Here is a 27,129-nt window from a genome sequence, read left to right as displayed (position 1 = left end):
AGCATCAGTTACATTCTTTCCAGAAAGGTTTCCTGCCTAGAGTAGCATTACTCCTCTGCTGGAAAATTTTTAAAAGGATGTTCTCAGGTCTGTTTATTTTTAATGGGCTTGGATGCGGTCACTGAGATCCTGTGAGGTCAGAAGAATGGAATGAAAGTGGTCACAGATGACACTTGAGCTATTTCCACAGCTGGATGCACACCAGCCAGAGTAGGCGGTCCTCTGCAGATGAATTAGTTCATTGAAGTACATGATACAAAACATCTGTTACAATGAGAACAAACAAAAACAATGTGCCTTTGAAGACTGGGATTTGTTGGGAGCTGCTTGCAAGGGTGCTGAATGAGGCAGTTGTCAGAAAGTCAGAAACATTTTTAGGCTTGCCCTTGTGTGAACTAAAGCAAAACTGCATAGTAAAAACAATTAATTAAATTAAGCAAAAGACTGCTTTACCCAAATTTTGTTGTACCGATTCCTCATACAGCAATGGAGAGGGAGAGAACCCCTCTGTATTAAATGTTTTTTATACCCTAAACCACTCTTAATACAATGGTATAGCTCCAGCTGAATGGCTGTAAAAACTTAGAAGTTACAGTGGTATAGTTATTCTGTCAGTCGTTCCCCATGCTGCTTTATTACCAGCTATCTTGAAGTGCAATAGATGTTTTTCATTGTCACTGCCACCTGATGATAAATAAAACCTTCAAAATGTTTTTGCTTGAAGGAATAACTCACAGCTCCTAGCCAGAAGTAGACCTTTCACGTCACCTTAATGAGCTGGAGCGATCCAAACATTCCCACCCCATTTTACTATTGCAAGGCAGTTATTTTTGGCTGCCTTTGATTTTTTTTCTCATAGTTGAGCGGGTGAGGAAGTAGGAATACTAAGATATTTATGGAGTAAACAAACATGCTGTGTGTATTAAGACTGAAGACAAATCAATCAAAGCCAGGTATTTATCAGTTATTATAGGGCAGCATTGTGCTCATGGACAGTTTAAAGAAAATGCAACACTCCTAACACATTATTTCAGCCATGGTAATGATGAATTAGATGCAGGTATACATCAAAGCATTGGTTCCCCCTTTTTTTCCCCTTTTTTCCTAAATTGAGCATGCTAACTGTCGCAGGGATTTGATGGATGAGAATCGTGCCCTAGATACATAATAGAAAAAGGTTGCACTACCACAAAATTCTCCCAAAGAGGTTTGGGCACCCAGTCTGTGTAAGCACATTAGGTAGACAATAGTAGTAAAAAATAAAAAACCTAAATAGAAATTAGATCAAGCATGTGGTAGGGATATGTGAATTTGGACCTGGAAATCCTTTAGTTCATCCCCTGTGGTGGCCTGCTGTATCTGCACAAGGCTGCTATATTTTTTTAAGGCTCAACAACTGAAACAGAAGCTTCTGTGGATCTCATGGGTGTCAGACAGATAGGCCACTGGGAGGGGGCCTCTTTTGTGGCTTTCCATCTGGGATCCAGTGGTGGCTGTCAAGAGAGGTGAGAAACTGCAGAGGAAACAAAGTTAAACAAGGTTCTTGTATAGTTCAATCGATTCTAGTTTATGCCTTGCCGATGAGCAGGGTGTCTGGTTGTATATGTAGTCATAATTTATTATAGCTGTACAAGACAATTATGTTAATCTTACTTTTATTTCCTAATATTCTTTGATCTCATACACATCAAAGATGTAAAATTTTAGACTTGTTGGTAATTAGCTAGAAAGCAAATATGTTGTCTGTCAGTATAGAGGATACAAAGCACAAGAAATTGTCCTGGGGGAGTCTAGATTCTAGACTAATTTTTTTTTCCCTCATCAGATTTTTATTTCCCTTTCATCAGTTCCCTCAGCCATTAAATAAATGTACTGGAAGTAAACTTTGCCATTGTGAAATTCATTCAGCTTATTAAACCACCTAGGCAGTCAGTATGAATCCTCAATTGAGGAAAAGCAGTTTGGTACATCAAACAAAAATGAACATCAGTGTTTCCCAAAGTTGCAACAACCCCTTGCGGTCTGTACTGACGAAGGTTTCGCGCTTGCTCGCTGTTAGTTTTAAGCAGGCACAGGCTAATGCTGTGCACAGTTCTCATTTGATTCACCTATTATAGTCGAAAGACTTTGATTTCTAACTTGTGATTACTGCTCTGGTCAAGGACAGCAAATGAGGATATGCTAAATTATTTGGATCTGCAGTTGCTCTTCAAAGCTGTCTTTCTGGAAGGAGAAAACACAGAGGGATTATTTTACAATTTCGGCAGTGAATCTCTGCATCAGTACTTTATGCCTCCAGCTGGTGGATTTATACATCGCAGTTTATTCTGGGGATTGACCCCTCCCTCCACTTTTGTTCATGAATTGCAAAGAGATCATTATCTTCATAAATTTGTTTACAGTCCAAAACTTCCATATGAATAATTTATGGCAACATTTCAGCCTAAGGATCCTTCTTAGTGTGCATAACAAGTATTTATTAGATGGTTTCTTACAGGAAATTTTTATTAGACTTGATTCTTCCCTATTCCAAGGTTGGTTGTCCTTATCTTTATTAATTACTTTAGCTTCTAGACAACATGGCCGTCTTGCCAGAAAACAAAATTTTGTTTCTTGATTAAACAAGTCTGCAGGCAGCATAGGGCCACAAAATTTACAATTGGATTACTGAAAAAAACCAAAAACCACTGAATTACAATCTGAATCTGAAAATAAGAGCAGAATCATCTCTGCTAGACATAACTAATTAATGAAAATTTGTCTGTGGTTTAAAAATCTTTTGGATACCTGCATAGTGATGTACAGCTTGGCATCTGTCTCAGAGGATTAAAACAATGTTAAATACTGGTAGCATTCAAGTTGCTGACAAAACCATAATTAATTTCAGCAGGGTCGGGATTTCAAGCAAAATTTTTCAAATTTACTAAGAAATGTATGTTACTGTGATTGTTGGGCTACAGAAGATTGAACCATTGAAATTGCAATCAGCTTCTACTAAAATTTTTGCCTCATCTAGTTCCCTCTTCAAGCTGTGCACTTCTGCATTACTTCCCTGAATTCATGATCATCTGCAGTGACCCTGAACTGAAACGCCAGAAGATGGTCCTTCATGATGCTGCAATTCCTCAATAGTAACAGAAAATACCACAGGAAATACTACCAGAAAACCATTGCATGTATTTTCAGTCCCACAAGTGGATTTTCTGTGTGCCTGGAAAAGTCACTGCAGAACAGAAATGTGGCTGCCAAGAGGTTCGTCCCTACTGGAGTTTATCAGAACATCTGTTGTTAGTTATGATGCATCTTTTGATGTCAAAGACAAAACAAGAGTTTATTTGGTTTTTGGAGGAAGGGGTTTCACATATAATGAAGATTCACAAGCATGCAGTGCACAGAACCCAGCCCTCTAGTCCCTGTCACTCTGGAATTAATTAGAGCACTATTTTTCTATCCACACATCTCTCGACAAAAGATGGGAGTATTAGCCATTTGCCTATCATTTCATTCCTATTTATCTTCCTTTGGATGTTTCTTGTTTCCTTTACCTCTGAGGCTACCCTTTGCCTCTGGCTAGGACTGGCAGGACTATTACATATATAATACTCTGTGGATTATAAAATTTGGCTCTGTGGCCAGAATCAAATAATAGCTCTAAAACTTGTCTTCAAGTGGAAATGTGCAGAGGGAGAGAGTAGTGACATGGAAAAAGTTGTGAAAATGTTGTTTTGACTCCACTCCCAGAGAGAACTTAGGGGGTGCGAAAAGGGTGAGAAGAAGAACAAAGACAAAATATCTGGAATCTCCCTGTTTTCATTTCTTGGTTGTTGAACTAATTTTAAGCTATTTTTTCCCCTTCAAATTTAGATAAATTCTGAAATGACATGTCATTTTGAAATATGCTGGAAACAATCCTTTTTGACAGCTCCAATTTTTTTCATTCTTTTGGTCACTGTTATGTGCCAAGTGTGACCTGGATTCAGAGGTTTTATTCTTCTTCAGAGTTTGTTTTTTTTTTCCAAATAATATACTGTTCATCTCAGCAATATGTGTATACCATCCAGCTGGCCTTCTTTTCTTTATCTTGCTCTATGGTTTTTTCCTCCAAAGCATCTTCTTACCATCGTGTAAAAGGCATCTTACTGAACTCATGGCAGACTCAGCTGCCTGATCAGTGCTTCATAGAAGGCTGATCATCCAGTTTGGGTCAAAGACTCACTATGGTACATTTACCACAGCAGTGACTCATCAGCTTCTTCCTCTCTGGCTCCAGACCAAGGTGCTCTCTGTTGTCTGAGATGTTTTCAGAGCAGTATTTGGTAGTAGGCGGTTCCCATCAGCTACCTTGTAGCCTAAAGAATTAACTTCAGGTAGGGTTTAGAAAATTACATTGAAAAAAACTTGAACTGCTTTTTCTTGGCCCAATCGTAGAACCTCTGGAATTACTGTTGGCCACAATGGTAGTTAATTTTTAGATGCCAGAGAAAATAAACATAAAGATTTTTTTTTTTTTTTTCCCAGAGAAAACTGATCACCTATACAATACTCAAATAGCTGAAAGAAATTCAGGAAAGCTGCCCCAAAAAAAGTTTTGATTTCAGCCTAAACTTCTGCAAATCAGACGGTGTGTGGAAACCACAAAGCCACAAAGAAGTAAAAACATCTTCGTCGTATGTCAGGATCTGGCTGCTTGCTGTGCATTCCCATGGAGGAGTACACAGTGGCTGGTAGGAAATGGTGGTGTATCAAAAAAAAGCTATAATAAATAAAATCTTTTTGTAGAGATTACTGTAGCATGGATATGGATAAGAGTAAAACAGAACAACTTACCTGATTTACTCCAGTAAATTCATTTAGAGAAAACTGAAGCAGCAGACTGACTTCATTTGCCCATGTTGCTTTGGCAATTCCTCTGAAACTGGTAGTGTAATGGCATGGATGTGGTCCATTCACTAATGTGGAAAAAGGAACTGTCTTTGTTAGTTACCGTCCTTCTGATAAAATTGAGTGCCCTGAGAAGACCCAGTAGCCATAGGCTAGTGGCAAGCACCTTCTGTAGGTGGAGAAGCATGCTGGACAAGGACCACATAAGTCTCTCCCCTCTGTGTCATCAGTGCCCTCCACCTTCAAGCTAACCTGTGGAGATGCAGCCCCCTACTTTTCCCAACCCTTGGGAAGGCTGTTGGACATCAGCAGTCACAGTGATGTATGTCTGAGGTAGAGGGTTTCTCCATGGGTAGCTGATACCTGAACAGAACTGAGCAGCTGTTGCTTGATAACAGCTTTCAGTCCCAGCAATGACCAAACCTGGTGACCCAGCACTGAGACTCTCTGTTCTGTTACCAGACCCCTGAGCCACTCTGTTCCCCCCATGTACTTTCAACATATTTAACATGTTACAGCTGTGCTCACTGCTATACAATAGTTAAGAGGGCTGCCAGCATTTCCAGTATGAACTCGTATTTTAAAGATAATAATTCAGCTGTAAAAATGTGCTCTAGGCTGAAACTTTATAAGGAAGATTTCTGCCCAAGAGTGACTTTATCTGGACAGAAAACAAAAGGGAAAATATATCAATTTAGTCATTCTTAATCAGTAAAGATATATTTTTTTTTAAAGTAGAGTAATCCTTGGTGGATTGCTTGCTTTCTCTTCTTCCTAGCCTTAATAATAGCCAAAATCTGCATCTTTCTGAACTTTTCATGTCTGCTTCTTAGACCTATTTGAACCATTTTTGCACTGAATATTTACTCACATGCATTGCTTTTAAATTGCTTTTCCTCAGTATTTTCATTTGCTTTTAAAAGACAATAGAGTGTGGAGCAAAGTAGACTCAAGTTAGCCATTTTCTCTTATTTATTTCAAATCTGCTTAGCATGAATCAAGAGTTAAAATGTATCATTTTCTTGATGAATTTGGACTGGTGTGTGTAATTGGAAGCACCTGTTGTCTTTGGGGCTGCAGTGGTGATGACCCAAGAGGTAACCCCCAGTCTGAGCACTCATGGACTTGGGAAGTTCAGTTGTCGATCCAAACTCATCCCAGAACCCTGATAACAGACCAGCTCCTGAGTCCTCTGTATATCACACAGGACTGAAAAAAACTTTGAGATCTTTGGTAGAAGGGGGACTTACAAATATTAATTGTTTATTCTACCACAAAGACTAGTTTTGCTGGAAGTACCTTAAAGTAAAGGAGAACTTAAAATACCCGATTTTTAGTTTAAAAAATCTGTTTACCCTCTCTAGACTCCATTTTTTCTGACTGGTGACACATGGCTGAGGGCTTGAATTTGATTTCATCTATATGACTTGTACCTTCGCAGATTTAGATGTGGTTACCTTTGAAGGACATGCTCTGTGTACTTGCTGCCATCAGCTTTACTGGCCTCTTGAGGTCTCATGCATCTGGGAGAGAAGTTTTAGGTAGGGACACTTCTGCAGCCACAGTTTGTCCAGATTGTTCCTATAGTCTCAGTTATTCAAAACAGTGTACAAACTGCAATGGTGTCATTGGGAGCATCATCCAAAGCGGAGTGGATTGTCCAGGAGCAGCAAAAACCAGGTGTTGGTGGCATTTTGCTTGCAGAGAGTCCAAGGAGCAACTGGTCTGGAATTTTGAGAGTCAGAAAAATCATGCTTAAAATTTGTAGAGGCATGAGTGAGACATAGTCTTGTGTTACTTTTAATGATGTAATATAAGGTAAGAAGGCACTACTGGAAATATGTGCCTCAATCTTGGATTTGAGGTCTGTCACAAAGCTGGCAGTGCCAGGTAGCCAGTTTTAACTAGTCAAAGGAAAAAATCCCAATACAGAATGGAGTGGATTCCATCCATAGCCTCCCCTAAGGAGTTACAAGTCCAGAAAATGAAATGCAATTTGGGATCTGGGCCAGGACACACAGGCTGTGAAAACTTTGGGGTTTAAATGAAAGAAAAGGCAGGCTGGAATAGTTGTCTTTCCATTACTGTGTGGGAAAGGGCTTTGTTTAACATTACAGGTTACAAATCTAACAGAACATGACAGAGAGACAAATTTCTGTATTTGTCCTCTCTAATAAGGGTGCATTTTTAGTTTTAAAGATTGGTATGAATCACTGTGATCTAGAACTGAATTGATACATAACATGAACAGTGGCTTAGTACAAGATTTCCCAGTCTATAATCCTCAGGTCTAAAATCTATTATTGAACAGAAGCATATCATTAGAAAAGCATCCTTACTCACCCAGGGTTTAATTTATAGCATCTTCTGCTATCTGTCTTTCCTAATAGGTAGGAGAAGAAGGATTCCTGTGAAGATTATGTGCATATTACTGGTCCTCATCAGCTTTCCAGAACTTTTAAATTGGAAAAATGGTATGAGGAGGGAAAGGACATAATTTTTAGACCCTCCATACCTTTAATCTTCCTTTGTGCAGGAGCTGCCAACAAGGAGTGGAGACATAGGCAGCAGATGGCAGTGCCCCATAGTGCATCCTCATGGAGGATGGACATTGTTTGTAGCTCAGTTCAGGAGTGATGCAGTAACATTAACCTCAATATTTCAAGGTGGCTTTCTGCCCACCCCAAGCAGCTGTGTACCTGGATTACGTGGTAGCCCTTACATCAGTGTGCTTCTGAAAGTGCAGCCTAGATTTGAACCTTGCCTAGGAATTAACTCTGATGTTGAAGAGTTCCCTTTGGCTTGACGTTGGAAGGGCTGACACAAATTCCAGGAGCAAGTGTGAAGCTGCCTTATTTGTATTGTCCATCACTGATAAATTCTGGTTTACAAGAGCCTTTCTGATCTCAGAATTGCAGGGAAACATCCTGATAATAACCATTCCTTGACTGTTGTTCCCATTGCCCTCTCAAGTATTTGGGATTTCAAAAAGGAGCACTCTGCTGTCTTCCACCCTAGCACCTCAGTATGTCTCCTTGAAACTTCATTCAGTGATACCACCTCACTTTTTTGAAAGCTGAAGCTATTTCAGATATTTCCATCTAAATCTGGTTGTGTTAAGTGTTGTGGAGTTAACACCAAGCACAGCCATACCATATTCTTTATTGTGTAGAGTGTCATTTTTGCCATCTTATCTCTAATATGACCTTAATACATAGGATTATATTACCAGCCTGTTTTACTGTTTGGTTTTGGTTTCTTTTTTCTCTTGTTGATAGCCAGTTCCTCATAATTTTTTATTTCTCCCAGTGTCCGTGTTTGTCCTTCTAATAAGTGAATATTTTCATCCAGATCAGCTGTAAGATTACAGTGCAAGTCCCTGCAGGTTTTGGGCAGGAAACAAAGCACAGCATATCTTTTACAGATCACGGCTTCTGCCCTGTCACTGGCCATTGCAGTGTCGAGGCTAGAAGTGCACATAGCAGAAATGTCACTGGAGTTTCCTCCCCAAACCCAGTTAAGCACTCTCTGTGCCTGGCAAATGACCTATGCACTGAATCTTGCCAGAAAAGGCAAGATCTGCATCTGCAATCTAGCCAGAAAAGCAGAGATTAACAGCCTGGTGTGTCAGACACCGGGTCACATCTGTTGTCATGCCTTTGTGGAGCACACAGACAGGTGGGACTGCCTCACCTTGCATGGAAATCTGGAGGCCCAGGGAGACACAAGGCCCCACTACATTAAACATCTTACATGCTCTCATGTCACCAACCTTCTCTGTAACTCTACTTAAAAGCACAAACTTCTGGAGGCAAAATTTTCTGTCAAGCATTTTTCTTGTTTTAGGAGAATGTTTACCTGTGTAAAATAAAATTAGTAAGCATTTTCAGCTTATAACAGAAGTTTGTACTCATTGCACATTAAATGTTGCTCATGAACAGGAAGTTTAAAAACCAGTCACTGTTGCTCCTAGTTACATATGCCATAATAAATCCTGCACTGAGAGTTTCAAATCTTAAAGAAAACTTATGCACATTCTGAAAAACATTGTGGCCTGAGTGGGTGAAGTAGAATTGGCAATACAATTTGTCTTCCCATGTGTAATTTTGTGAGTGCATATATGTATATGTAAAATCAAACTATTGAGGATACAAATATGACATCCATTTTGAAAGTTTCATTTGAACCCACTAAGATGAAGAAGTGAAAATGTTACCTAAAGACTGGTTCTGGCTTGTATTTTAATGTACATTCTGATAATATCCATTTATCACCTAGGATGTGCCATTAAGTGAATTTTCACACCTGGGTATAGGCAAGAAGGGAGGGAATAGAAGAGAGCTATTTGAGGGGAAGTATTATTTGGATTTAACTTTAATAGATGAAATTCCTTTCTGATGTTAAGAAAAACTAATCCACAGAAAAGAGACTCCTGATTCCCATTTACTAGGATGGCACAGCAGCTGCTGGGAGACAGTGCAGGAAGGAAGGATTTCATCCACATCAGAATATATATATAAGAATATAAACAGAATGGAATTGCTTGTTTTGACATGGATTGAAATCTTTCTTTTGTGAAATCTGATAGTGGGAAGGGCAGGAGAAAATTTGATCTGTGTATTACAGTAGTTATGTCCCAGGCAAATTACCACCTTTGTGTTTCTTTTTTTGTCTTCTGGGGATGCTAAACCCTATTTGACTTGTGAGGATTGTTTTGTTTGTGGTGGCTGTTCTTGACATAACAAAAGCACTGATACCTGGAGTGGCTACATGGAGCCATCATACAGCCAAGTACATACTTATTAGCTGAAGAGCAGGGAAAAAAGCAAATGAGATTTCTCATTCCCTTCTAGAATAGGTCAGATGAGGGAGCAAGATCTGCCTATGGCCTCTCTGCCTTCTCCAGCAATTGCTGGAATGAATACACCACTGCAACAGGTCATTTCCTAATTGCTGTGGGCTCCTTCCTGACAGCAGACCCCAGCTAAAATACTCCCATTTGTTACTGCACATAATACCAGTAATTTTATTTTTTTCCTGGGGCAAGATGAAGAAGGGTATGAAAATTTTGCATTTTCAGACTATGGAGAAGCACATGGGCTTGTGGTCCAACCTGCATGGGCAAAGAGTAAGGGCAAAGGTCTAACACAGGGCTCACAAAATCTGCTTCAGAATCCCTGTAGGAACTCAGGTATATTTTCCATTCATAAATATTTGTAAATGTTGTCACATTCTTGAATGGCCTTTCTTTTCAGACCTTATTTTGGGTGGAAAGATACAAGTCACCATGCAAAAGTCGCTTTAAGCACTGAGTGACATGGGCAGCTTTTTATTTGCAGAATAAATGCTATTATAAACTTATAAACTATTTGTTTTTGTTAGGTCCTTTTAGATTAACAGACGGAGGTATGCTATGATATTTACTGATTTTTTCTACCCTGGTAGAAGCATAAACTACTGACATATGGTACTGCCTGATATAATACGTTTACTAACTGGTCCAATATCATTTCAGGTATTGCTTTATTTGTACACAAAGTTACTAGTATAAAACTCTTCCTATTGCATCAGCTGTCTTTTCCTCATATCTTGATGTTCCCATTTCTACATCCCTTTAATCTGCATTCATACATGTAGGATTGTATCTGTACATTATCAAAGCTGTATTTTAGACTAGGAGACAGGAAATACAAGGCAAGAAGGACAATGGGAAAGAAACCCATTGTTGGCTATTGTTGAAGAAAGGTGAAGCCTACACAAGGGTCTCCTTTGTTCTTTATTTACCACGCTGTATTTGGATTCTTAATCTTTTAAAACTAGTTACTTCTGGGCAGTAACTCTTGGACCTATGACATATACTTTCAGCTGAGGAAAGAAGTTCACAAACATACAACAAAAACATAAGAAAGGGAAAGCAAATAGGCCCATTGCTCCTAGGAGGTTCAACTAAGTTATGAAGGTGATGTCAGATAGGAATTTGAATTTATGCCCATGATTCAAAATATACTCAGTACAGAAGCAGGGTTCAGCATTAATGGTCTGTATCGGGTTTGCCTATTCCAAAGTTAAAGCTGCTTTAATTTAGTGGAGGGTTTGGGCTTCTTGCTCACTTTGCCACATTTTTAGAAAGCTTTTGAAATCAACAATGTTATGAAATTAAATCAGATCCTAAGATTTGTAGAATATACATTTTTAGCTGATGTTTGCTGATCTTCTTCACTATACTCAAATCATTATTTAATGTCTGATAAACTGGCAAGTGCCACAGCAATTGCTACCTTTTCACTGAGAAAGGGAAAATAAGTTTTCCTTTGTTTTGAAATATCAACAAATATTCCCAGCAGAGGTGATGACAAGGACAGAGAGGATTTCAAACTTACCTTTAATCTTCCTGCTACAGTCATAGGAGTTTGACCCTTACCAGCCAGTTTGGAGTAGTTCAGTAGACTCAGTTCTGACAAGGGAACCTGGTTTTTCTGCTGCCTGTAAGAGGCAGCCCAAGGAGATCAGACAAGTCAGACTAGACAGAACAGTAAATCAATCGAAATATGGCCATCATTTGTTCAGTGTGCAGAGAGAGTGTATTTATCTGCAAAAAAGCATGCATGTTGATTTTTTTCATATTAATTCTTGATAGATGTGTCTGTCTGATGAATGTAAGGAAAGTCATCCTTTCACTCAATTTAATAAAATCTCAAGGAACAACATGTTCTCGATAACATAAAGGCATTCACTTGGTAGTAGGGTAATAAATTTTCAGATGGAATGGCCTAGTGCTTATATGTCTGCACAAGATATCTGAAATTTGAAAAGTAAGTTTTCTGCTGTAAAGTTTATTGGCTTTACATTGACCAGTATTTACAAAACAGAATTTGTGAGTATGGTTAAATTGTTTAAACTTCTTAAATAAAGGAAAAATAAATTCTAAAACAAACAGATTCTTACTGTAAGCTTTAAAAATATTTATTCAGCTGGTATTTTCCCCTTAAGTCTAATATCAGTATTAGAACACTGAAATAAAATAGAAGCCTTTAATGCAGTTCATTATTGTAGAAATCTGTGACCAACTAATCTATCCTCTCACTGGCCCCTTAGTGCATCTCTCAACTAGTGAACTCTCCATTCCTAAAGCCTTCTAATACACTTTTTATTTCTGCTGTCAGTTTCCCACCCTTCAACAGACAAAAGTTGGCATGTGTCTTTGCACCAACATAGAATTGTTCTGCTGATGCCTTTTGATATTGGCAAATACTTAAAGATATTTTACCTCCTCATATAATAAGCTGTATTTGGTGTCCTTCCTGTAATTTGAGTTTGTTGCCATAGAGGGGGTGTGCAGTGTTTCATAGAGTCTGGCTTCTCTCTTTGTAAGTGATAGACTATATTCTGAAACATATACATTTACTTTCTTATCGGAAAAATATGTTCATAAAGCTTAAAGCATTCTAAAACAGCAAGGTCTTTCAAATAAAGGGAGGAGGAAATCAAATCTGTATGTCAGCTTATCTTAGGTTTATCAAAATGTTACAAAAAACATGCTTGTCTGTATCATTATCCCTTACCATTTACCCTGTTAATTTCTTTTAAAACCACTCTAACATCGACACAACTGTATGACAAATCATATGCTGAGAATATCTTGCCAAATTTAAAAGTAATTATAATCAGTTTCTTGTGGGAATTAAAAAAAAAAAAAAAAAGCTATCATGCCGAGGCAACAGGACAGATCTAAATAATTGACCAGACAGGTACTTTTTTTGGCAAAGAGTGCCAAAACCTCATGATAATTTCTTCTATAGGTTTTTTGCCCTTAAAATGGGCTTTAAGTAACAGTTTGCAATGCTAAGATGCCTTTCTATACATTTACAAACTCAGTAAAATCAGACATCCAAACAGATGAAGATGAAACAATATGTTTGATATAACCTTTGCCAGTAGCCAACTGGATGTTTATCAGCAATTACATATTATAGGCTAAAAAGAATCAAATTTCTTTTAATATGATGGCAACATCTGAGGCAAGACATTTTTGTCTTCTACAGCTAAATAAATTGAATATGAATGGACTTGACAGCATGTAATATGAAACGCATTATGGTCTGAAGACTGGGGGTCGCCCTAACAACCAGACAATATTTCCTTAATTAAGTATAATTTCTTTCCTACGTGATCACAAGAAGATTCTGAACTGGTGAATTAATGATCTGGGAAATGCATGTAATTCTCTGCTCTAGGTAACTGTCAGCTTAAAACATGTTAAGCTGTCTTAGGAAAGCTGCAAATATTTGATTTGTTTTCTCAGCTTCTTTTTCTAGCATATTAAATGGTGTATATTTAGGGACCGGAATATATATATTTTCAATTTGGAAATTATATGCTTTCTGTCTCTGAGCAATTTTTTTTCCTTGATATATTTTCTCTCTAGTCCATATTTTTTAATAGTTTGTTTGCAATACCTGTGGTGTTAACTTATTTGCTGAAAGACATTTGTTCTCAGATTTTGCCATTCTATGTCTGGCAGTTACATTTGTTAAACTAAACCATAAGACTTCCTTCACCACTGCCCCTCCTTTATTTCCAGGTTCCTGAATTTATATCCAGGAATAGTTAACAGTTATAGATTACATATGTAATCACAGCAAGTTCCTCTAACTGTACTTTTGCAATAAGCATCTTTGCACAGGATTGCATCCAGAGGGTTCTTGAGTATCTCCAGTGAGGGAGACTCCACAACCTCTCTAGGCAACCTGTTCTAGTAGAGGATCACCAGCACAGTAAAGAATCTCTTCTTTAGGAACTTCCTGTGCATCAGTCTCTGCCTGTTGCCTCTTGTCTGATTGCTTGGCAACACTGAGAAGAGCCTGGTTCCATGCTCTTAACACCTTCCCTTCAGATGCTTACATACATTGATGCCCTCTGATCATGTTCATGGCCCCCCCTCTGGACCTTCTCAAACAGGTCCACGTTCTCATTATACAGCACCCCCAGAGCTGGATGCACCTCTCAAAATGGGATATTATGAATATGGAGAAGAGAGGGAGAATCACCTTCCTTGACATCACAAGTGGGAGCCCATCTTGTCTGTCATGGAAAGCCCTGAGGCAATTCTCTACCTTTGAGCCAAACGAGAACACTGCTTGTAGAGGGAACTGAGAACTGCTTTTCAGTTGACAAATTTAATTTGAGGGCATTTGGTTTGATAGAGTAAAAACACTGATCACTCTGAGCACAGAGTTTGCAATTTCCTATCATAACCAAAAAAGCGCAGTTGAAGTCCAAACCCTAGGACCTCATCTGGCTGCATGGTATGTGAGGCCACTGATTTCAAAACCAAAACAAGATTACTTTTGTTGTGCATGGTTCTTCTTCAGACTCTTGTACTGAATTTGCTATGCAGGAACTGCTGGATGGGCTGAATGGTTGTGTGCCCTGAATACTTGCTTTTAGGCTCTTTCACCCAAAGGGAAGATTTCACTGTGTGGTAGTTCATTAAATGAGCTAATCAATAAATTAATCCATGTAAACCAGTGCAAATAATTAATAGCCAATAAAGTGACAAAAGTGGCAAGTGTTGCAAGTTTGATACATGCACACTGATTGGCTTGTTTCCTAAGCATTTATTTGGAATCATGAGAGTTACTCCATGGAGGCTAGCTTCTGTAATTTGTCAGATTTCTTTAGGGACTTTTGTCAATGCAAGAAATGTAATCCACTCTGTGACATAAAATAAATGTGGATATATATCATATGCTGAGGGTATTACAAAAAAGACTGACCAAAATGAGCCTACCTTCTAGACTCTGGACTTCTCAGACAGGATGTGCATAGAGAAAATATTGCTGGAACGTGAGTCAAAATTGAATTGGTATTTCCCCAATTGCTGTTGCCAAGCAATCAGAATTATTTTTATTTATTTTTATTTGCGACTGAAAATTTGAAATCATTCTAATCAGATCCTTTGCAAAAATAGTTCTATGTAAATGTGAGATAGACATGTAAGAACAGATATACTATGAGTTTTGAAGCAAGTTTGTTTATAGGTGAATTTTTCCAGTATTCTCAAAGGGTAAAAAAAGTAATTTTTTTTAACAGATACATTCATCTACATCTGTCACACTTTGTAGCAGATGTAATGTGATTGTGTAAGTTTGTGATGTGTGCACACAAAGATGCACACAAAGTAAAGTTATTATTTTGTATGAAGAAATGACTAGAAATACTGTCACTATCTGCAAGAAAAAGAGCAGACCACACTTTCTGACTGACTTTCTGTAACCAACACAGGAAATAGCATTTTACAACATAGAGCTGAAGAGAATCAACACTTCACTAAGTCATGATGTGGCCAACGTGGGACCTTGGGGAGTGGGAGACTAAAAACCAAGGAATATGAATGGCAAAGAAGCTCTCTCTCTCTCTCTAAAGCTCCTCTGGCATGTCTTTTGTTTCATTTTTTGGTCAAAGTCTCAGTCTTGCTTTAGTACATATGCTCTTTTTAATTAATGTCTTTGTTTTCCATTAAGAGAAGAAAAATGTTTTAAAACACTTTGTATGTGTTTTAAATGGGTGTCACTACCAAACTTACTGTCAATAGCTAGTCTTACTTAATCAGCTATAAAATACCATGAGTAAGGGTTCTTAATTGAGACTGGAAAAATCCAAGATCGTTACCATAATAGGCTGAAGATCTCTGAGACTGAAGGCTTTAGAAGTCAGAGAAAATTGGGGACATATGTGTTCTGTCTGTAAGATTGTTCTATATAGGATATGGAAAAATGGAAATGATAGGCATTTTGCAATGTACAGTAGCATTCATCATAGAAAGAACATATGCATTTGTTTGTCAGAAGCGATGAAGTAAAAAATGACTCTTAATTGGAGCTGACATAAAATGGCCTCATTAGCAATACAAATAATATATGTGTGTAGCTTGGTTGTCAATAGGAAGAAAACATATTTTTTCTGACAGATGTATTAGCGTCTTTTAAGATTCATGTCAAGTTTTCAGTCAGATTCACTCTGCATTTGAAGAATGCCTTTTTTTTCTTCTTCTTTTTTTTTTTTTTTTTTTTTGAATGTTAGAGGTTGAACTGTAAATAATGTGTGTTTCTAGGGTGCTGTGATAACACCAACAATGGACCACACTATGTCAATGCAGCCAGCAAGCATGATGGGCCCTCTGACCCAACAGATGAACCACCTTTCCTTGGGCACAACAGGAACGGTAAGATCGCTCTTTTTTTCCTCTGTTGCAAAGCATCTATTGGTTACTGATTTTCCTAAGGTAATTGACTACTCTTTTCAGTGCTTTTGATGGTGAAGTGAGGGCTTCATCATCATACAGTAAGCATTAGTTATTACAGAACAGAAATGACAAAATAGTATTAGTAGTAAAATGGTAGGCCAACAAAACCTGATCTTTCTTTAAGAGGAATTATCTGTACTCGTTCTCATGTAATTATGGAAGAACTGCTCTCTCAGTTTGGTTTTTAAATTGTTTGCTTGTCAGTCCAGAAAGTTTCATACCACTGGGATCAGGAGTTCTGACTTTGTGGTGGGATACACTACTCACTTCAAACCATAGCAGCCAGCCATATGTATTTTGTTCCAGGCTTAGAAATGGGATTTTTGGTCAAGGCCAGCTGTGTTTCTAGTATATCATATCTAAATATGCATATTTCAAAAACTGTTTTCAGATTTTCTTTTTCAACTGTGTAGGTCATACTCAGTTAACTCCCCCAGAGTCAGAGAAAGCCAAAAACCACTCTTAATTAAAATCCTTTACGCTCTCTGAAAAGTTCCTGAAATACAGCAGCTGCAGACCATAAATGATGGTTTGATATGTGAATGTATGCACACTGCATGTAATGTAAATTTTTGCAAAAGTACAGGCATACACATTACACTTCTGTTACTTTAGCACATATGCTCTTTCTGTAATAATAACATGAAACATGTAATTACATAACATGCTCTGTTATGCACTTAGCATTTTTTTCACCACTGTTCTACTTGATACTAATCTATAGGAACACAGTTTTCCAACTCTTTTTTTAGTTGAATGAGGTACTTAATACAGTTGCATCTGTACAAAGTTATTTAACTCACTGTGTTGGCTCTCTTCCTGATCTCTTCACTTCTGCTGCTTCTTTCTTGTTTGTTGAATCCAACTCCAGTGTCTCTTCCCACTTCTTTAAAAAATCTCAGTTAAGATCTAAGAGTTCTGTATTTTTTTCTGATGAAAGTTAAACATGATGGTTCATTGTTTATTCCTGACATTTTAAAGGTTGCATTCAATAATCAAAAGAAGTAGGAATTACATGGCAAAATTAATCTCAGCATTTTTCCTTTCATGAAATTGAAACAAATACTTGGTCTAGTGAGAATTTCTGCATGTGTAATTATTGTGATTCCAAAGCTTGTTTAACAGTTAAGGCAAGGAAATGGAAAATGAATTCTGATTATGCTGTTGGGCAGCTCCTATGAATTTTTTCCTCTGACTGTCATTTTCAATTCCATAACACTTAAGAAACATTGTCTTCTGCACTCATTGTCTCACAATCTTAATGCAAACTAGAAAATTCCCAGTTAATGTTCTCTTCTTGCTTGAGACCACTGTTACAGTGCTTACAGTAACAAATCCATCTGGGGAGTCAGGCAAAGGACTCTGAGAGGCAGTGGGTCATCTAGTGGGATCCTGAGATCCTGAGATCTGAACTCATGTTACTGCAGCCAAATGATCTCATGAATGAGCTCCTGAACTCATGTTACTGCAACCAAATGAAAATCTTTCCTTTCTTTTCCTAGCTCTTTACACAATTTTATCTTTCAAGGTTGCAGCATTCCCTGTGATAATTTCTTGAAATACATTCAGAGGTATACCATACAGGTTTATGTTTACTATCTGTACAACTCCAAAGTCACTTGCAGAAAACTTAAAGAGCAAGTAGGAGTAAACAATTGATGAGTGCTACAATATCCATAGGCTTTCCAAACATCTCATTTTCAAACATCAAAATGACACCCCGTTTTATCACATACGGGATTTCTCTTAGATAAAAACAGCATCAGCACAAATTCAGTTTAAATACTCATGCAAGCAGTATAATCATGGATGTCATAGAGAGTTTCTTCGGTTGGGAATTCCTCCTATCAGGAATCATGATTTGGGCTGCCAGTAGCAGTTTTGCTGGATGTATCCATCCAGATGTGAAATTCATTCTTTGACATGTATTCTGTTACAGAAAAAAAAAAAAAAAAAACAAAAACAAAAAAAAAAAAAAAAAAAAAAAAAAACAAACCCCACAAGCTATTTAGAGATTTGATTTATTTAGAGATATTTTTACTTCATTTATTTGGAATTCTGAGTTTTGGTCCAGAGAGAGGAGCGCTGAGAGCATAAAGCATGAAGAATTGTGTCAAGTCCAAGCCATACTACTGTGAGTACCTCAAGAGGACTAGGTTTTATGGGAGGTAAAATATATAAATGACACATATCTATTATGAATATATTTTTCAATTTTATCCTTAAAACTGTGCAACAGAGTGCGATAAAGAGCCACCAGCTACCTTTCAATAATCCAGCCAGATTTTTTAGGCAAACAAGACAAAAAATCACAAATAATTCTAGTCAAATAATTCTACTCACTGTTGGCAGTAACTCTGTCCCAATTTAATTTAAAAGCTTGCAGTATGCAAAGCAGTTTTTATTGGAAGGCTTTCATATGTTCACTTCCTTAGACAAAGCATTTTGCTAATTAGCATAACATATTTTTCAGCCGAAACAGACCCCTGTGGTCACTTAAGTGAGAGTTGACTTCAAAACCACCTCCACACTTGCCTGATTGAAGATGAACACTTGGTTTCTAAAACATTGCTTCAACAGAAAATCTACTCTTTAGTGAGAGAGCTAGAGAAATAGCACAAGGGTCTATGCATCTTCATATCTTGTGGGAATTACTCAGCCTTTTGATGTACCTTAAAACATTAAAATACTCTGTCCAGGCTGGAGCCATCCCATCTCCCTTCACAGAGGGAGCCATTCCATCTCCCTTTACTCTTTAGCTCTTTGGTGAGGCGAGTGACCTGAGTAACAGCAGCCTCTGCCATTTTCTGCCTCCATCCAAAAACTGGATTTGAGTTTTGATCTGTCAGCCCTGAAGCACACATTAAAACCCTTGGGAATCCAGGGGGCAGCTGCCTCCATCCACTTCATTATTTGGTCACCGGCCCAGGCTGGGCTTCATGCTGCTAGGGTGCTCACTTCTATCTGGGAGCTTCCAATTCAGCAATCAAAACAAAGTAGCTTTCCTACAGACTCACTCATGGTCAGCTGCATTTCCCTTGTGCTAGGTAAATCCTTCCCCCCAAAACACAAATAATTTTGTTTAGGAAACTATTTGCCATGAATGGGGGTGAGAAGTTTTCTTTCTATCCAAACTCCTAAAAAATGCATATTTAATTTCATTTTATTATATTTTTAACATTCTAAATTCTTATCTGTTCTTGAATTGTCCACATAAAATTAGACTTCTCTGCTATACCAAGCACTCCCCAATCAGGAAGATGCCTAATCAGGATATCAAGATGCCAGGAAAAGCTGCAAATCCATCTTTGCTTGATTCCAATGGCAAAGGATGGTATAGGGCACTGGAGGGAGAGAGGAGGTAAAGGTGTGCCATTTATGACATTTTGACCCTATGCTCCTGTGTTGTGAGAGAAATTGGTACAGCATTTGCATGTTCCAGTTACTGTGCTTTGTGCTTTATCCACCAAGAACATAATTCTTTTTTGCCTTTATGAAAATCAAATTGATTTCTGCCGGTGAAAATACAATTTTTGTTGCTGATGAATTGAGAGACACGTGTGCTGCTCTGATCACTTCCCCATTCTGCTTGAAATCTAGAGTTAAGCAGACAATCTGCCAGAGGGGTGATTTCTGCTGTATTTATATGTATTTTTCATAGATACCTCTTCACTCAAAATGAGCAAAAAGCATTTACATGGGTGTGCTAGCTGTGGGCAAATACATAAAGAAAACCTAAGCTTAAATTATGTCAAGATTACAGCAAGAAAGCAATAGCTCTGAATATTCTGATTAAGGCTGACAACCCAGTCTCAGCTCCTACAATTGTATTAAAATGAAATTTTAATGCCAGAAGGCATAATGTGAAGATAGACAAGAGGTTGAAGGCTTGAATTTTTTTCCTTAGTTTATTATTATTTATTATAGTAAGTCTTGTTTTTCCTATGTAATAGTCACCTACAATTAGGTCTGCTATTAAAAAAGGTACTGTAGAGGGAGAATAGAGTGTGTGAGTCTGTAAGGGTAGCACTGAAAGAGCAGCATTAGTATGTGTTTAATAATGTATAGAGGCTGGAATTGTTCCATCATCAGCCTATCACTCAAAATGTTTCTGATACAGCCATTGATCTGACATCTCTTTTGTGGTTTAATAACACTGTGATTGATGCCTGAGTGGATATAATACAGAAACCTCTAGAAATGTAAAAACTGAGCAGTTTGATAGCTGCTTTCAGTCATTGCTGTTCAGCACTTCCAAGTTTGGCCATCAGCAGCAATAATCTGCCTCTTCGGTGGGAAGCAGATTTGCTTTATTCTTTCTCCTCTGCTTGTCATTCCTGAAGGAAGTTTGCTGTTCAGCACATTCTTGGTTGGGGCTTCCTTCTCCTCCCTGGTGTTAGCATCCATTTCAGATACTGCTTGGATTCCAGTTTCATTCAGTAGTTTGAGGCAGCCTTTGTTAGTCTTCATAGGCAGAGGGCTAACTCCAGCTTTTTCTCCCTCTCCTTTGGCACTGCCTTAGTGTAGCCTTATTTCGTCTTAAGTCTTTGAGGCCCACAACAATGGGAGAGTGAGTAGAAGCCAGGTTTTTTTACTCAAGGTGGTAGTTCAGCTGGGCTGCTTAATTGTTCTTCACACTTGACGTTCATTCTGCTTTCAGTTTCTAATTTAGAAACTTGATAGGCAACTTACAAAATAAACCCTCCATTGCACTTTTTAAACAAGAAGAACAAACAAACAAAAAATGTTTCATTGTTCCAGATATTCTGTATTAAAAATACAGGTGAAAGAATTGCAATGGCATAATGTAGGATCCTGTTGTAACTGCAAACAACCTTAACTCAGCTTTCCTGGTTTATAGTTTCACTTAAATTTCTCAGTGGAATAGCAGGCTTGTTATGCAGGTACATCAGTCTTATCTTTCACTTTGTTAGTTCTTTTTGTTGCCAGCAAGGCTTGATGATATCTCCAGAACCCTTTAATGGAACAACAAGCTTGTTATAGGTTTTTTATCTTTTATTTCCTTTGGATACTCCATGGTCACTAGTGGTTTAAAATGTCACCTGAAGGCCTCAGCAGAATAACTGCTTTGTTAGATAGTGTTGTTTTTTTTCCTGTTTAATCTTCCATTCTATTTGCAGATACTACAGCTACATGGAGCTGAAACATCATCTCATTCTCCTCATGTTCAGGTTCTTGCTCAAAAAGTATTCTCTGTTATTCTAATTGTATGTCACAAGGTCCTTGGAGAACTACAGGAGCAAGGTTTCTTTGCAGTCTTGTGCCTTTCACGTTATCAGGTGTTAATCTTAGAGCTCTTTTATTTTATTTATTGACTGACAGTTTCGGTTACTGTTTGTGTGGAAAATATAGGACTGAACCCATTTCAAATGAAATAGCCTAGTTCAGGCTGAAACTAAGATCTTCCCTATGCTTTTACTCAGCCAAAGTCTAGGGCAAATGTAAGTGATTAACAACATGGAGCTGTCTGGGGCAGGAGATCTATTTAAGGAGAATTTATTCTGGTTAGAAGGGAGAAGATCAGCATAAATTCTTGTGAGATTTATAAAAAAAACAAGTAGCTCCTTCTGCACTTTTTTCCCATTCTCTTGAAAGAAAGTTCCAATTTACCTCATGTAATTTGAGATAAAAAGGGGCACTCAGTGCAACTGAAAAGCACCAGATTCTAAACAGTCATCAGCAGTCAGCTCTTGTGTAGATGAGACTCTTTCTGCTCATCTGTTTCAACAGGGGTTCCACCATCTATGTTTGACCATTGCTGTGGTTAGATGGAATTTTGAATTAATGGAGTCTATAAAATCATATCTCTGTAGTGTTCCCCCTTCACTTCTGAACTCAGCTCTATCTCCCTACCATTTGTTGGTAGTGGCTTACTGTTTGCCTTTATGTGCAAGTGTTCAATCTTCAAAGCCACTACCTGTCGTAGGCAGGAAGGGAAAATGTAAAAGGTGAATAAACATAGATGGAGGGAATTCCATTTTTGGTCCATGCACCACTTCATCTGAGCCCAGCAGGTCAGTAGCTTTTATTCTATGTTAAATTTTACCTTCACACAGCACTTCCAGAAATGAACAAAGAGCTTTTGTTGCTTCTCTTTGAGGTATCAGCCAATGACTCAAAGTGACATTAGCCCAGATTCCCTTTCAGAGAAGGAATCAACTCCCTGATTGTGGTGATAAAAATACACATCAACACAAAACAACAGTGATGGATCAGCAAAGCAGAAAGTATCAGCCAGAAAAGCCCTAACTAATATAACTTCATTTTCATCATCAAACTAATCTCATTCATATAATTGATTTGCAGATAACTTTACATAACTGTAAACTAGAACATTTAGATGCTTGTTTTTCACATATTTTCTTAAATATGACTGCTGCAGTTCTTTTTGTAATTTCTAGAATGCCACCTGGTGAATGAGAGTGCGGTTCAAAGGTTCAAAGCCACCTCTTCCAAGCATGTTATTTTTTAATTTAATGATAGCCATGCACTGTATATAAAATGAAATCATATTTTGTGGTAATGAATAGAAACTGAAAGCCATAAAACTAGTAATATCTGGCATAAATTTAGAGGTCTGCAGAATATTCCCCCCAAAAAGGCTCATCTATAGTCATACTCCCAGAAATTTTTGTTGCTATCTCTCCTACAGATGAACCAAGATTGCTAAGTCATTTTGCTAACTACTAGTAGGTCATTTACCTAAATATTCTGAATTTAAAGAGGAAAAATATAATGTTCACACATTTTCTTGTGAAATTGTGCTGATGCTATAAATGACAGGGCAAGATTTGAGGAGAGAAAGAATCTCTTTATTTAGCAGACAGAGAGGTAGAAGAGAGGAAAAAATAATAGGTTAAAAAAAATCCTGAAAATGATTCTAGGTTTGAAACATCCCACCACACCTGCAACTGACAACTCAATAAGAGGTGGAAAACAAAAGTACTCTAAATGTCAGGTCTGTCATCTGTATTTTCTTGATATGTTTCTCTTTTGTAAATGTGTTTTCCATTTTTTAATCAGAAGAGAACTCTTTGTCTTATTAGAACAAAACTTGTTTTTATTGTCCTGCCTGTGTTTAAACAAGGCTCGGGTAATTCTCACTGAAATGAGGAATATGGCTTTCCACAGAAGTAATAAATCAAAATATAAGCGGTGAAGACAAGCTCTGTAGGGGCTATGTAATACAAGGCAAGTTTGAGGATCTTAGAGAGGTGAAGGGTGTTTTTCAAAACTGTGGCCATGTGAAAAGCAAGAAGTGTCTCCCAGAATGCTGCTTCCACAGCTCTTCTCTGCCAAGAGCTGGGAAACAGATCTGTGGTCATTTCTCCTCATGTGCAAGTGCACACAAACACAGCAAGAAGTCTTGAAATCCTTGAAGGAGCTATTGTCAGTGGAAAAGAACAACATGATAAATTATATGGAAAACCAGCTAGTTTATCCTAAGTACTGTTGCAGTCCTTCCCACATTATCATTCAGGTCTAAGGTGAAGCATTTGAACTGTATCAACTTCAGAGAGAGATGTAAACTTTAGCTGAAAGAAAACAGCATGGAGGTGAAAGACAACAGTGGTTTACAACACAACATAGGTGCATGAAGGGTATCCATGAAAAGGAAAAGAAATTTTAGTGGTGTTAACAACAAGGTTATAGAAGTTGAATAGGGAAAATAACTTTAATACGTTGCAGAAGAAGTTAAAAGCTAGACTAATGTTTGAAATGAGGCATAGAACATTCATTGTTTGGGACGTCTAGAACTCAACTGGACTTTAAAATCCACAGGAGGAATTTCCAAGTGTTGACACAAATCCAGAGCAGTGGCTAATAGCCTTTTTTCATCTCCAACCTCTGTTTTTCATCACAAAAAGACATTGTTATTTCAGTTCAAAACAAATAATAGTCATTTAAATACTGAGACTTCAGAATATTATAAAAAGTTTTTTAAATGCTTGCTGAGCATGATGTACCAAGACTCAGGAAAGAGCTGTACATCAAAATAACATTTTTTTTGCAATGTCTGAGGTTTACAGTCAAAGAGTAAACATATGTTGCAACTGGCCATTTACAGTATTGTCTTACTAAAAATCATTTGGAACCAAGAGGTAAGACTGATTCATTTCAACATGTGTTGTGTGATTAGTAAGTATACTGCATTCTTTGATTTTTTTTTATTTCCAATAACATGGGTACATTTTGTTAAGCAAAATGTTTCTGCTCTGAACAGCAACCTTTGAATTACATTTCCCATATTCTTTCATAAGGGAAATTTTTTAATTCCAGAGGAATTGGGACTTGACAAAAACACTAGGTTGAAGGTGTTTCAGTGTTTTGGAAGGCGACCTGTTGCCATGTTACCAAAAACATATACAATGGAGTTGAAAGTGAATTTAATATGAAAGCTGTTCAGTATTGTACATATTTTAATCACAGTGGAAGAGATAACATAACCTATGTATTGGACAAAGTCCTGGACCTGCAACTGCTCACAAAAATAATATTCCATTGAATTTCACTGCCTTTTCCCATATCATATCCCACTGAATTTCAGCTCACAGTGTGTTTCACAGTTAATCCACATGGCTTATCAGATGGTTGGCAAACTGGTACCCCAAAGGATTAAACTTCCTCTAAGACAAATCACCAGTGCTTTTGCGGTATCTTTCTTGTTTTCTTCTGGAAAGAGCAGCCTGTTCAGGGATCACTCATTTGTGAAGCAAAGTTAAATGAAGGAGCTAAAGGTACAGTCTTCATACATTGTGTAAGACACTGGGTTCCTGTATACACAGTGATTTCAGCCTGAAGTTCTCAGAAAAGGATAAGCTTTGTTTAAATGATTTACAAATCTACAGGGAGCTGCTGATGGCAATAACCTCTGTGCCCTCTGATGGTATTTTATTATCTGTGACTTATGGGTGCTTCTGTGTCAGAGCTAGGAGGCTGTAGAATCCTCTTGCTCCTAAAAGACTCAATTTGGGAGGAGATTTCTGCTGTACCTAATATTTACTATGAAACATCTCAGTCAGCACTTTTCATTGAGCTGCAGCAAGGGGTTTGAGAGCAGCTGTGTTGAGTGAATTTGGGAGTTTGCTGAATTGAATTGTTTTTCTAGCAAGGTGATGAACTGTTGAACTCAGCAGATTTCTACTGTGTGGCAGAGGTGAGCCACCCATCATCAGGATGGGTCCGGGGAGCCCTTGTATCCAGAGGCACATCCTTTTCTGGTCCCATGAAGGACTGCTTTATCCTTTGTGACATTTTATGACTTTTGACTCACCTGTATGCTTCTAATTTTGCCTTTTTAATATTAGTAGTTGTAATACAGCAACAGAAAATGTAAGACTTTAGTATCTAAGTGTCCAAATTACTGTGTGTTTGCCAGCCTCAACTCCCAGTTTTCCTTTGTTGTGTTTCCCTTGGGGGTTTCTCTTAAATCAATATAATATTTATATGACACAAACTGATTTCAGTGATGCAGGAGCTTCACATGCTGTTTGTGTTCTCTGCCTTGTGAACCACAGCTTTGTGCAGTATTTGCAGTATAGACCAAAAGTGCTATGATTTCCAGAGTGATTTTTTTTTCAATCGCTCAGGCACCTGACTGTGCCCTTCCTCCTGTTTACTGTAATTTTGCTCTACTTCCAGCCTTTTCCATTTGAAACACCTGCATTTGACTAAAAAATGAGTTGTATTTGTTCTTTTAATTGCCATTTTTGACAGTGCAAACTGGAGTGACAAAATACAGTAAGGGGAAGTGAGAATTGGGCTATGATGGTATTCCTACAAATAACCTTGCCTAGTTTATCCACAGAATCCAAACTGGCGTACAAGATTTTAGTGTTTGAAGATAATTTTTAACAAAAGCTATTTTGCTGACTTTCTTTTAACATACAAATACTCCTAACTAGCTTTAGTGGAACTGATTTCCTCTGTAGACAATGGACTTATCTCAGAATCTTTAATTTTCTGGAATTAAATGGTTGTTCCAACAAAATGGCCATCATTTGGTTGATTGGTATTATTTTCCTCTACACGTCCTATAAGATTATTATATTACGTGAAGTTTATCCATAAATAAAAAACAGAAGTAGCAACAATTTCAGATTTCCTTGATATGTTAGGGGACTTAATGAAATAGTAGCAAAAAATTCCACTCAGTGTGTGGCCATTGGTTGAAGAAGGAGGTTTCCTTATTTTATTTGCACATGAACAATATTGAGAGCAGAAGACCACTGACCTTGCTGAAATCTTTGCCCTTTGTTTAAAACTGAGCGTAACAGAGCTGGAAATCAGAAAATGATTGATGGAAAAATTTAAAGTAATTAATCTGCAACAGAAGGCAAAGAAAATAATACGTTTCAAGGCTTATAAATCCACTCTTGTCTTTCATTAATTTTCATACAGATGTCATGAGCAGTGTTATATTTTCTTGCATTTCAAAACCGAAAAATATGGCTTAAGCACCATGGCATCATCTTGAGCTTATTTTTAATATTAGGATTTTTACTTTATTGCATACACTATTGAATATGTGTTCCAAGGACACTTAATTATATGATTGCAATTACAAGTTTGGCAGAGAAGTGTAAAGTATTAGTGTCTCTTGTCTATACTTGTTATAAAGAGATATTTGCAGGTGGAGCTGATCCTATTGTAAACTAAGAAATTTCAGTACTTACTGATAGTTTGAAGCACTTCTTTTTTAGGCAGTTCAGTTAGTTCAGTTTATGAAGCTGTGGCATTTCTATGGAAGTATTTTAACTCCATCTGCACATATCCTGCAGATTTATGGCAAACATTTATTCTTTTTCTTTTTTTTTCCCTAAGGTACAAATTATACAGGAGGCAATCTGTAGCATTTGCTGTTCCTCCCAAACACAACAGGACTCCAGTCTTTTCAGAGACATCCTGAGGCAGAGAACAAC

At 37.6% G+C, this 27,129-nt stretch overlaps 1 protein-coding gene across 12 annotated transcripts in view; it reads left to right on the top strand.

Moving 5' to 3' along the window:
- The window catches only part of RBMS3 (RNA binding motif single stranded interacting protein 3), a 703,009-nt gene that overhangs the window by 650,806 nt on the left and 25,074 nt on the right, over window positions 1-27,129 (top strand). For all 12 annotated transcript variants that reach the window (XM_068206323.1, XM_068206331.1, XM_068206308.1 and 9 more), the window contains one exon: window positions 15,995-16,105. In XM_068206323.1, the coding sequence (XP_068062424.1) occupies window positions 15,995-16,105 (111 nt within the window). The remainder of the gene's footprint in view (window positions 1-15,994; window positions 16,106-27,129) is intronic.

The sequence above is a fragment of the Anomalospiza imberbis genome, chromosome 1, assembly GCF_031753505.1.
Source record: "Anomalospiza imberbis isolate Cuckoo-Finch-1a 21T00152 chromosome 1, ASM3175350v1, whole genome shotgun sequence".
NCBI lineage: Eukaryota > Metazoa > Chordata > Aves > Passeriformes > Viduidae > Anomalospiza > Anomalospiza imberbis.
This window is presented reverse-complemented; position numbering and strand designations above follow the sequence as displayed.